The 12575-nt window shown below is 44.5% G+C and overlaps 1 protein-coding gene across 13 annotated transcripts in view; it reads left to right on the plus strand.

The window, feature by feature from the left end:
* Window positions 1–12575, plus strand: part of NSMF (NMDA receptor synaptonuclear signaling and neuronal migration factor) — a 96833-nt gene that overhangs the window by 77594 nt on the left and 6664 nt on the right. For 7 of the 13 annotated variants that reach the window (XM_065572354.1, XM_065572356.1, XM_042855685.2 and 4 more), the window contains 4 exons: window positions 1602–1681; window positions 2813–2915; window positions 4620–4695; window positions 7190–8923. In XM_065572354.1, coding sequence (XP_065428426.1) covers window positions 1602–1681; window positions 2813–2915; window positions 4620–4695; window positions 7190–7287 — 357 coding nt within the window. In that variant the 3' untranslated portion in view covers window positions 7288–8923. Of the gene's footprint in view, window positions 1–1601; window positions 1682–2812; window positions 2916–4619; window positions 5130–7189; window positions 10107–12575 lie in introns of those variants that run through there. The other 6 variants (XR_010593631.1, XM_005292657.5, XM_065572358.1 and 3 more) reach the window with 6 other exon arrangements.

A 12575-nucleotide genomic window follows, 5' to 3' on the forward strand; every position in this document is an offset into this window, starting at 1 on the left:
ACCTTTGTCTGCTAGATTGAAGAGCCCATTATCAAATATTTGTTCCCCATGTAGATATTTACAGACTGATCAAGTCATCCGTGAACCTTCTCTTTGTTAAGCTATAAAGATTGAGCTCCCTGAGTCTATCACTCTAAGGCAGGTTTTCTAATCCTTTCATCATTCTCCTGGCTCCTCTCTGACCTCTCTCCAATTTATCAACATCCTTCTTGATAGGAAATATCCCTGAATGTTCAGATAAAGTTTCCAAGTGAGATGAATTTCTTGGTCTCCCTTATTATTCCCCAATCTTCATACTTACACTGTGAAGATTTTAATCCAGAAATGTTATTGAGTCCTTCAAGAGCAGAGTTGGCTAAATAGTTAAAGAAAAACCCGAACTCTGATTATAAATATGTGCATGAATAAAGTGCAGAGTTCAGTTTGCTATGATCTGTGGGGGCATCCTGTTTACTATTCAAAAGTATAGGGGTGGCTACTGGGGGAAATGTTTTATATATTTTAAAACTTTCAAGAATTTAAGTGTTAAGGCTATTTGGCTGAAAATTCATACTGGGAACTGCATCTGTTGCCATTCACTATTCTCCTGTCTCAGCCGTTTGAGTCATCCAGTCAGGAAGAAGAAACAATACCATGTGATTTAGGCAACAATCACTCTGCATGCATAGCAAAGAGGTAATATTCTAAGCGAACAGTTTGTGGACAACCTGAAAGCTGAAAATTATTCAGCAACTCCTAATGTAGCAGCCGTGCTCCCAGAATCCAGGGGTGGTTCTCACATGAGACAGCAGCTGAAAACGGGACTAAGTTCACACCAAATTCAGGGCAGGGTTCTGTGCAGCCATGCTGCAGGTTCACAGTGGGGAAGCAGTGGCCATAAGGAGCCTTCCCCCCCCTGCATGTGGCCGTGTAAGAGCTGAGCAGAGCTGTAGCCCCGGCACTGTCCGGAGCACAAGGATGGCTCTCTAATGGCTCCCCTAGGGATATCTCGTGCTCCAGAGAGGAGGGGTGTAATGTAGGCTGAGCCAGGGCTCCATTCCCAGCTGGCTGGCTGGCCATCTACAGGGAGAGATCTGGGGGTCCCTCACTGAGGCAGACTGCCTCCAATGCTGCTCCTGGGCAGATTGTGCCAAATCCTGAAGCCTTTGCTGAGTTTTCACTCAGTTGTTACTCAAGAAAATGTCAAAGGGAGTTTTTCCTGAGTAAGGGCTGAGTGAAAACTTATTTGTTACATGGATACAGGTGCCCTTTGAATTCTTCAGCACCATACGGTCAGAATGCTGCACATCCGTGAGCCACACAGCTAGCCCTGACCACTATATTTGCCAGTCAGTTAACCAACATCTCTCAGGCTAAGATCCCACCTAAGGTGAGAAGTGGAGGCCAGGGCAGTTTATCCATCTGCCTGGAGCAAAGTCAACCTGCTTTGTGATTTTTAGTGTCACTCACAGACTGGAGAGTGTCAGCTCTGTCCCCTCCAGTGCTTCTCAAACAGTCCCACAGGAGCCTAGTGACTAGAGATGGGAAAAGCCAGTCCATTTCTCTGAGGCCAGGGCAATGTGGTGTGCTACCTTCTCTCTCTCTCTCTCTTCTCCTTGCAGGGAGGTCCTGGCCACTTATATTTGTTGAAGAATAAAGTTGCCACCTTTGCCAAAGTGGAGAAGGAGGAAGATATGATCCTGTGAGTCGCTTTGTTATTTCCCAACCCTGGGTGCCCTTTCTCTGGTCTATTTAATGTAGATGGGGGGTGGGTAGGCTAAAGTTTTATTCCTATATTCATTGTGACAATCCAGTCTGACCTCCCGCGTAATACGGGCCAGAAAACTGCCCTGCATTCATTCATGTTTGAAGTAGCGCAGAGCTTTTAGAGAAACACCCCTTCTTGAATTAAACATGGCCAGTGATGGAGCTCGATCATGATCCTTGGGAAATGGTTCCGATGGCTAATTCTCCTCACGATTGTAATGTGCACCCTAGTTCCAGTCTGGATTGGTCCGGCTTCAGCTTCCAGCCATTGGATCTTGTTACCCCCTTGTCTGCTAGACTGAAGAGCCCATTAGCAAATCTCACCAAGTCAGCCTTTAACCTTCTCTTTGTTAAGCAGACTAGCTTGAGCTCCTCGAGTCTCTCGCTTTGTCTACTGGGGTTCTCTATCTGGGCCTTTACTCACTACAACTGCTTTCGGCTGCTTTATTGCCCTCAGCATTCACCGATGCTACATTGTCTTTTTTAAAATGTCAATGCTGGTAATATCATGCAGCACAATTGTCAGGGGCAATTGGGACAAGGGGAGAAAAGAGGAAATCAGAAGGGAAAAGATTAAAGGAAAGTGTATTTAAAAACCCTGGCAACTATGAAGATGTAAAATTTAAAAGGTTTGGGACCAGTATTGAGGGGAGAGGAGTCCAACTGTGCTGCCCTGCTTGGCAGAGGTGAGTGGTCAAAGAATTATTCTGTGGGGGGAAATGCCAATACTTGCAGCAAGTATTATTCACAACAATCAACTGGCCAAGCTCTGCTTTGAGCTCACCACTGTGCCATCGTGGAAGAGCATCAACAACCCACCACATGTGAGTGCAGATGCCCTGTGCTGCTTCAGACAGGTTCAATCCACCTTACAGGCATGGAACAGGTGAGGCAGGGGGATTTCCATGGAAAATCTTGCAAATGAGCTCAGGGAGAGAGGCTTGTGTCTCCTCCAGGGTGGTCCCACTTTGTCTCCCTGGACAGCATGTGTCCAATGCCAGGGTGCCTGACTCTGCAGAGGGGGTGGATTTTAAATGGTAATTTTGTTTCCTCATATTACTTCCAGCTTCTGGAAGCGGCTGAGCCGATTGATGAGCAAAATCAACCCTGAGCCAAATGTCATTCACATCATGGGCTGCTACGTTCTGGGAAACCCCAATGGGGAGAAGGTAGGCGGCCCTGGGCCATGGCCAGAAGCTCTCTGTGGGCAGGTCAGCTGGTGTGGCACAGAGTTGGGATATTTGATTAAAGGGCTTTCCCCTCTAATATTGAGGGGCATGTTGTCCTTTTCCCAGCCACTCTTCTCTAAGGATTTGCCTGCTTTGCAGACATGTGCTGCACATCCCACCTCATGAAGAGAGTAGCTCGGCTGGTGTGTGTCTGTGAAAGGATAAGCCGCCCTGTGGCCATACCGTAGATAGGCAGGAAGGGACTGTTCAGTTTGGCCTGTGAGTGCCTTTCGGGAAAAGGGAAGAATGGGAACACAAGACTCTTCCTTGCAGCCGTAGACAAAGATCAGAGAATCCTAGAAATGTTGGGCTGGAAGGGATCCCGAGACATCATCAGGTCCAGCCCCTGGGCTGAGGCAGGACCAAATAACCCAGACCAGCCCTGACAGGTGTTTGTCCAATGTGTTCTTAAAAACCTCTAGTGGCAGGGATTCCACAACCTCCCTGGGAAGCCTATTCCAGTGCTTAACTAGCCTTCTAGACAGAAAGTTTTCCCTAATAACTAACCTTGCTGAAATCTCCCTTGCTGCAGATTAGGCCCATTACTTCTTGTATTACCTTTAGTGGATGTGGAAAACAATTAATCACTCTCCTCCTTATAACAACGCTTAACATATTTGAAGAGGGTTGTCAGGTCCCCCCTCAGTCTTCTTTTCTCAAGACTAAACATGACCATAGGCCAGGTGCCCAGAACTGGACACAGTACTCCAGCTGAGACCTCACCCAGGCTGAGTGGGACAGTTACCTCCCATGGCTTACGGACAACACGCCTGCTAATACACCCAAGAATATTAGCTCTTTTCCCAAGTGCATCACGTTGGTGGCTCATACTCCGTTTGTGATCCACTATAACCCACACATCCTTTTCAGCAGTGCTACTGTCTAGTGAGGTTTTTCCACCGTTTGTCCCTACCAATAACCAAAAGGGCCGATCGGGTTAGCCTGGGATATTCAAAGGGAACTAGGGTCAATGTGAGTTGGGCACCTAACTCCCTTAGGTCCCTTTGAAAATCACAGCCGTACTCAGCTACCCCTTATAGGCAGGATTCTTCCAGTGGTTGTGTGCGCTGGCTCCTATTGTCCAGCACAGGAGCTGTGAGCTGCTGGGGCATGGGTGGAGCAGGACCTTGCCTAGTGGTTGTGGTGACAGCTCAGCATAATAGTGAGCATAGATCCAGGAGTCACCTGGAGGGTGACACCAGAGTCAGGGGCGAGAAGCCAAGCCAAAGGTCAGGGCAAGGTGTAGACTGGAGTGGACAGGAATCAGGTTGGAAGCAGAGGCTGGAGCAAGAGCAAGAGAAGGAAGTGGAAGCCTGCACAGCTGCAGCATGGCATGCTTTGAGCAGCCACTCTGCTGCTGCCACTGCAAGGCTCAAGTAGCAGGCTGCTGGCTCCCTGCCCGATCAGGAGGCATGGCCATTTGGAGAAGACTCACTGTGCTTGCTGGGTGGCCTAGCGACCAGGCTGGGATCCAGCTGTTCTCCTGACTGGGCTGACCCAAAGGTTTGAGTCTGACTGCTCTGAAGAGTGCTGAGTTCTCTCGTTCCCCATTGCCCTGTGCCTGCCCATCAGTTATTTAATTTGAAGCACCTGGGGGGGCTCTTTTGAGTCAGCTACTAACTTTTAAATCTCGTCTCATTTCAGCTATTTCAGAATCTGAAAAACCTAATGAATCCTTATAGAGTTGTCTTTGAGTCACCACTGGAACTTTCAGCTCAAGGTAATTTCTTCTGCTATAAATGTGAGGGTGAGCTTCTCCAGCATCACTGCCTCCTCCATGGGCCTCTTTCACAAAGAAGCACTCTTCAACTTCCGGAAGCCCTGCCCCAAAAAGCCAAGTCGCTGAAACCTTCCCCGGTTTGTAATGACTTTATCATTGATTTGTATGGTGGATTCCTCCTGGTCTGGCTTTTCCCCTTTCATATTTCCTCCCCTTTTTGCCTTTCAATTGCACCTATCATTGTGTTTGTAGCTGGAGAGTGCTCTCCAAAGCTAATGCAGATCAACAAAAAGGGCCTGTAACAGGAGCTGAGCTAATAATTGATGTTTTGGTTTGATGGCAGTTCCAAACAATTGAAAAAAAATTCAGTTCGGGTTGAATCGAATCTGAAATTTTCAAAATTTGTGGTGACTCAAAAGAAGTCCATTTCAGGTCTGTGCCAAAGCAGGGACTTGAACCTTGAGCTCCTACATGAGGTAAGTGCCCTAGCCACTGGGCTTAAGGGGTGGAAAAGTTGCACCTCTTCCTCTGGCTGGTTTGTGACTGACTGAAGCTTTGTGTCAAATTTGCAAATAGTTTCAAGTCAACAGAAACTGCATTTTTTTGTCAAATAAACTTTTCTTTAAAAAAATGTTGCCCAGTTCTACGTGGAACTAATACTGACCCTTCTGGGCAGAGGTAACTTAGGAGATTTGGTAAGTTACCAGAGCATGCTGAGCTCAATAGGAGAGAAGCACATGCACATCTGGGAGAAGAATCTTTTCCTTAATGATGCATGTGAGTATTTCTCCTCCAGAGGATGCTAAACAACAGCACTAATTCTGAACAGACTTTCCATGCTAACAGGAGAGCTGAGTGTGTAGTTTGAAAGACTTTAGAGGCTATAGACACCTTTTCTTTCCTTGTATGGTTGATATCTGGCTTGTGGCTTCTATCCACCTGCTGTTTGGTGGATTTTCACAGTTTAAACAGTCATAAATACAAGGGATGCATTGTTGGACTTGCTGAAGTTATCCACTGTGGTTTGCCATTGCCAAAATCATAGTGATTAAGACCAGAAGGGACCATCAAATCATCCAATTTACCATGTGGTACTGTGTCCACATATTTTAGATCTATTTATTTGTATTACTGTAGCACAGAGGAATCTAGGCACTGTACAAATACAGAACAAAAAGACAGTCCCTCCCTCAAAGACCTTACAATCTGCAAGAAGCTGAACACCCTCATTCTGTTTGACCTTAACAAGATCATCCTCAACTCCCACTGACTTGAGTTGAGGGTCCTCAGCATTTGCCAGGAGGGGCCCTGCATTTTCAAAGTGCATGCCTAAGATCCACAACAAAACCATGCAGTGGCGCATGGCCTTGTGCAGAGAGTTAATTGTATCAATTCAACAGAAAAGATTGTGCTTTCTGCAAACAATACATGTTGTAGGTGGTGCCCAGCAGAGCAGTTCTTGGCTCTGCAGGAGAGCAGGGCTTGAGACTGCATTGCAGTTTTTTCATCTCGATAAATCTAGGACACATAACGTAACCACTTTAACCCCTGGCTACCCATCATGCAGACATCTCAAACTGACCTTAATCAGCTGTGAAAGAGAAAAGTCCTTCCCTCTGTTTTGCTTTTTAGAATCTAGGATTGTTTGTTTTTCTTATGCTTTGTGGGGGTTTGGGTTTTGTGAAGCTACACTGGCCACCTCCATTGCTGGATTTCTGTAAAGTGACTGTCCTAGTGAAATACTTCAATCAAGCAGGTGCAAAAAGGATTCACACCAGTAGCGAAACCACCCAAGTCCACATTTTCCCCCAAAGTGTTCTGCTGAACTTTTCACTTTGGCAAAAGAGAGATCTGGGTAGTTAAAGTGATCTTTTGCCTTACCAAACTCACTGCAGCCATGGAGATTGGAGGTCTCATAAGCATGAAGGAGAGGAGCCTCTGTTACTGTCTGACAGGTCTGACTGTACCTTCTTTTGGTCCATAACTTTCCTATAGACCAGTGGCGTGTTCCCTGCTGTCATTCTAGCTAGTGTCTCCCAGAGCTGGAGTGAGTTGTACTGTGACTCTCAGCACCCACTGATTATCACCTTTGCTGGTAGTTTGTGCAGAGAGGCCAAGAACAGAATGGGACATGGAGACAGAGCTGTATCTCACCTTCTGGGTGCGGGTGGGCACACACTGGCAGGCTGTTAGGAGGGGAGCCCGTCTTGCTGTTGCCTGGGCTCTCCAATGTTGAGTATGAATAATATGATCACCCATTTTGGGGGTTGTCAAGGCAACACCTTTTATGGTTACTTTCAGATGGGGCATGTGATGCCCTGAGTGAGTGACAGCTGTCAGCAATGTCCCTACATGAGACTCACAGACAGACTCTCCTGTGCGCATCCATGAAACAGGGAGAATCAATCTTTTTGGCTGCTGCAGGCTGCTTGGTCTCTGCTCCGCCCAATGCATCACTGGGGTAATCTGTGCTTTGTTTTGGTTCTCATCCTAGGGAAGCAAATGATTGAAACTTACTTTGACTTCCGTCTTTACCGCCTCTGGAAGACTCGCCAGCATTCCAAACTGTTGGATTACGATGACGTTTTATGAGCTGGAGAAGCCATTGCATGAGGAGAGTGATCACCAGTATCTCACAAGTCATGCTTGTGGCAGAGACGTTTTTCATTGGCACGGGGAGCCCTGCAGGAGGCAGCAGTGCTGAAGGGATGGAAGGAAGGGCTGTCCGGACGAAAGGCTTTTGGGTAAAGACAGAGGCTTGAAGGGGAATGGTGTGACTCCGCAGACACTGCCCGCAGAGCCTTTGTCTCTCAGAGGGAGCTGTGTCAAATGGGAAATTTCCTTGCAGGACTGAGCTGTTTCAGGTCATGATGGGCCAGAATCAATTCCAGGTCCTTTTAAAGACATTTAAAGCTCAGGTTTTCTTATAAAAAAGTAAAACAAATAATCCTTGCACTATAATAAAGCAGTGACTTGAAGCCCAGAGCGGGAAGGGCATTGTACTGATGGGCGCTCCCCAGCAGCGATCTTTGCTGTGTTAGGGATTTTGGAAGGCAAGGAACGCCATACTTAATCCTGCAAGCTTTGACCGGCAAAGTTCAGCAACCTAATGTCAATACACATTGAAATACAGAATTAGAGTTTAACGTATTTTGGTTTAATAGAAAATAAGTGCAATTTTTATACACAGAGGGGAAAACCCTCCCAATATTTAATTAGTTACAAATAACACATCAGTAATCAATAGATGAGGTATTTTTTAGTCTGCTTGAAAATATATTCGAGATCGTAATATATCTTCTGTAGACATATTTAATCACCAGCAATATGATTTTAATGTTACTTAGCAGACATGCAGGGTCTGCTGCATTGATCAGTCCTGTTTGGTTTTGGTTTTATTTTTAATTTCAGAGTAGCTGTGTTACACTAATTGTATGTGTTCTTATGAATGTATTTTGCACCTCCAGTTAGACACAACTTTGTTACTTTATCTTTGCTACTTGCAAAACTGTATGGTTTTAGTTTTGCTGAAAGTTTAGATTAGAAATACAGTACATGACTGAGTGGAATCTTGGTCAATTTCATTAAGATATAACAATGAAGTAGAAATTAATAGCCATGTTAATTGTTCACTCAGTATATTGCTACATTTTAGAAAGATGAGCTCTTCTTGCAGACTGCAGGATGGAACAGAAGTTTATTTGAGAATGAGAAATCCTCCGAGGAGGTTTAGGTGTTTGAATTAATAGAATGAAATACTTCTTGACGTAAGTAGCATTGGTTAGTAGCATTTTGAATCTTTCCCACATTCATCTAGTTGCCAGTTTTTTCCAGCAAGCTATTGAGCCGTTTGTAGTTCTCAGCTTTCCCTTCCAAATCCTCTTTGTCTGAGACAAACAGCTTATATAGCTCTCATTTGTGAGCAGCTATGGTTTTCGAATCTGGATTTGTGCTGAATAGCTTTTAAGATATTCCACAGTATATCCTTACTTTTTTTTAGTCTTCTAGTCTCCTGAATGTCTAGGGGCTAAATATTACTGTAGTCTGCACAGGTCACCCTGGCCATTTGGGGCGATTATACCCTTTCTCTTTCAGAGAGGTAAAATATACAGGAGAATAACCATGGAGGGTTAGTTTGGGCTCCTGATGTGTTCATTTGTAAAAGTACCTGGCTGTGCAGTGCAGAAAAAAAATATGTATAAACCTTCTTTTGAATCATAAAAAAAAAGATTAGTTCTGATCTGTGGAAAATCCCCTTTCTCTTTCCTGCCCCATGTGTTGTTGTAATACTAGGGAGCAGGCCACCTGCTAAAACTGCTGACCCATGTACATTAATGACCTTTTATGTCAAATTTTTATGAAATAATCCACGTACAGTTAGTAGTGGGGGAGAGGGAGAGCCCGTTTCCGATCATTAGAAATCACCATGCCGAAGCAAATAGTTCATCAATAGCTGTTTGCGAATGACATGGCCCCAGCTTTCGAGAAAGGTGAGCACGTTGCTCTGCTTCTCCAGGCAGCCATCAGGATGCTCTGCTAGCTGCTGGTCATAGGGGGCGCAATTCTTTTTCTAGCTGATTTATGCTCAGATTTTCAGACTAAAAGGATTCTTGGCATCACTACGGTGGCTTTGGAAGAAAATGTCATTGCACATTTTTTTAAAGCTATATGTCACTGAACTAGCATTTGGCATGTGATCACCTCTCTGCTACATCAGGAGGAGGTGTGAGTTGGATATTCTACGACAGCCTAGAAATGAAATGACAGTGACAGCATTAAGATGTTGACAGAAAAACGCATCCATATTTGATTCTGTCACTTTCCAGTTTGCTTTCGTGATTTGGGTTGTTGCTTACAATGTTAAGTGAAGAATGATAAACTGCTCTCTCATCTCAAGTAAAGCCCCACTTCAGTGAATGTGATAGCATAAATGTAGCATTGTGAAAATACTATGTCACTCAGAAAGGGCCTTTAATATATACACTTTGGTAATTTATCTGTATAACTATTGTATATCTATTATGATTGAGCTCTTCTAGAACTAGAGTTGCAGTAGAAAGGTAGACTGTACAGTGCATAACCTATCCTATACGGAGATGTGAGTTTGAATGACTATTTCAGACTGTTTTACTAGTCCAATTGACTGTATAGTGTAGTATATTGAAAATAATGAATGCATTTCTCTCTTTTCCAAAGATTTATCCCATGTAGTTTTATATTATTATGACATGAGCAGATTCTTGTATTTGCAGTGATCATTTGACTAAAGGGATGAAAAAATGTTCTAAAAGCTATAATTGGGAGGACAGTATGGGGATTTTATACCTCCTGCCTATCAACTATTTAAAGCCTTTTGTGCTAATATCACTTTGCAAGTTAATTTTGAAAGGAATAAATTGTGTTTTCATCCACTTCTAGCTGGCTGATCCTTTAGAATGCCTGATGGAACAGGAAGGAGTCAGCAGGGTGTAGGATGAAGAAAAACTTTGTAGCTATTTAGGCCTTAGAGGAAAACACATAGAATGTGACATCTTCCATTGGAACCAACATGTCAGCAGTTACACACAATGGAGCCTGCATTCATCAGTCAGTATATCATATGCACACAAGGTGAAATCCATCCTATGCAGAGGGACAGCCTCAGTTCTATGCACCACTTCAAACCCACCTAAGCTCTATGGAATGGGCTTTGGGTAGTGCATAGGCCTTGTACTGTCATGCTCTGTTGTGTACTCATTACGGCATGATGAGATACCAGAGGTACGTTTACTGACTGATGTGCGCATCCTAGAGTGTGTCATTGCACCTATAAAATGGTTCTTTTCAGTTTAAAAATTTTTTTTAGCTATAAAGCTGTATTAAGCCATGCAATCTGTTCCCCAAATTAGTCCCCTCTCTAACAGTACTCTTATTTATAATTGCTATTTGAAACTTTTGGTGGAGCCCACTTCTAATAAATGTAGTGCAACTCTGTTTATAGTGGTTTCAGAGTAGCAGCTGTGTTAGTCTGTATCTGCGAAAAGAATTAGGAGTATTTGTGGCACCTTAGAGACTAACACATTTATTTGAGCATAAGCTTTCGTGGGCTACAGCCCACGTCATCCGATGTATAGAATGGAACATATAGTGAGGAGATATATAAATACATACAGAACATGAAAAGGTGGAAGTAGCCAGACCAACTCTAAGAGGCTAATTAATTAGGATGAGCTATTGTCAGCAGGAGAAAAAAAACTTTTGTAGTGATAATCAAGACGGCCCATTTTAGACAGTTTGGCAAGAAGGTGTGAGGATACTTAACATGGGGAAATAGATTCAATGTGTGTAATAGCTCAGCCATTCCCAGTCTCTATTTAACCCTAAATTGATAGTATTTAGTTTGCATATTAATTAAAGTTCAGCAGTTTCTCATTGGAGTCTGTTTTTGAAGCTTTTCTGTTGCAAAATTGCCACCTTTAAGTCTGTTAGGCTTGGTCTACACTAAACCCCCAAATCGAACTAAGGTACGCAACTTCAGCTACGTGAATAACGTAGCTGAAGTCGACGTACCTTAGTTCGAACTTACCGCGGTCCAGACCCGGCAGGCAGGCTCCCCCGTCGACTCCGTGTACTCCTCGCGGCGAGCAGGATTACCGGAGTCGACGGGGAGCACTTCTGAGTTCGATTTATCGCGTCCAGACAAGACGCGATAAATCGAACCCAGAAGTTCGATTGCCTGCCGCCGAACCAGCGCGGTAAGTATAGACAAGCCCTTACTGAATGACCAGGGAGGTTGAAGTGTTCTCCTACTGGTTTTTGAATGTTCTGATTCCTGATGTCAGATTTGTGTCCTTTTATTCTTTTGCGTAGAGACTATCCGGTTTGGCCAATGTACATGGCAGAGGGGCATTGCTGGCACATGATGGCATATATCACATTGGTAGATGTGCAGGTGAACGAGCCCCTGATGGTGTGACTGATGTGATTAGGTCCTATGATGGTGTCATTTGAATAGATATGTGGACAGAGTTGATAGTGGAATCAGGTGAAAGTCCCTAATTGCTTAGCTACTTTTCATTTGGCTTTCAGTCCTTAAGAGCCTTGTCTACAGTGAGTTTTTTGTTAAGATTTCCCACCATTATGCTACAGCAGGTCAGCTCCACCAAAGGGAGTGCGCTAGTATAGACCCAACCACAGGTATTTTAACACCTGTTTTGACTAAACCTGCTGTGATCAGGGGCTGGATGAAACAGTGGTAAAATGCCAGCATCCAGGTTATTCTGGCCCTTGTTCTGTTGCTAGCACAGTGGAAATGCACCTGGGCTAGGGCAGTGGTTGGAAATTTTAACAAAGATCACATGGTAGACACATGGTAAACTGGGGAGACTAATGGTAGACACAGTTTATTGAGAACCATCACTCCACTCTAGTGAGTTTGAGTGCATGCAACAGTTATCAGTTCCCATGTAAATGTTCAGTACAGCTTTCTAATGGGATTGTCATCTCCTCCTCCTCCTCCTCTGCTCTGGCTGAGCAGGAGCAGAGAGAAGTTTGTTGGGCCCTGGATGGAGAAGTAGGGAGGAGTCTTGCAGAAGCTGCTTCCAATAGGAAACTAAGGCTTTGTCTACGCTAACACTTTTGCTAGGAAAACTTTTGTCAGTCAGAGGTGTGAAAAAACCAACCCTGTCCGACATAAGTTTCACCAACAAAAGTGCAGGTGTGGACAGTGATATGCTGGCAGGAGACGCTCTCTTGCCGGCATAGCTACCACTGCTCTTTGGAGTGGTTTGATGATACTGGCGGGAGAGCTCTGTCGCACCAGCACAGAGTGGCTATGTGGGAAAGCTGTGCCACTGTAAGGTCTGTAGTGTAGACAAAGCCCAAGATACGGGTTTCCATAG

The sequence above is a fragment of the Chrysemys picta genome, chromosome 18 (assembly GCF_011386835.1).
Source record: "Chrysemys picta bellii isolate R12L10 chromosome 18, ASM1138683v2, whole genome shotgun sequence".
Lineage (NCBI taxonomy): Eukaryota > Metazoa > Chordata > Testudines > Emydidae > Chrysemys > Chrysemys picta.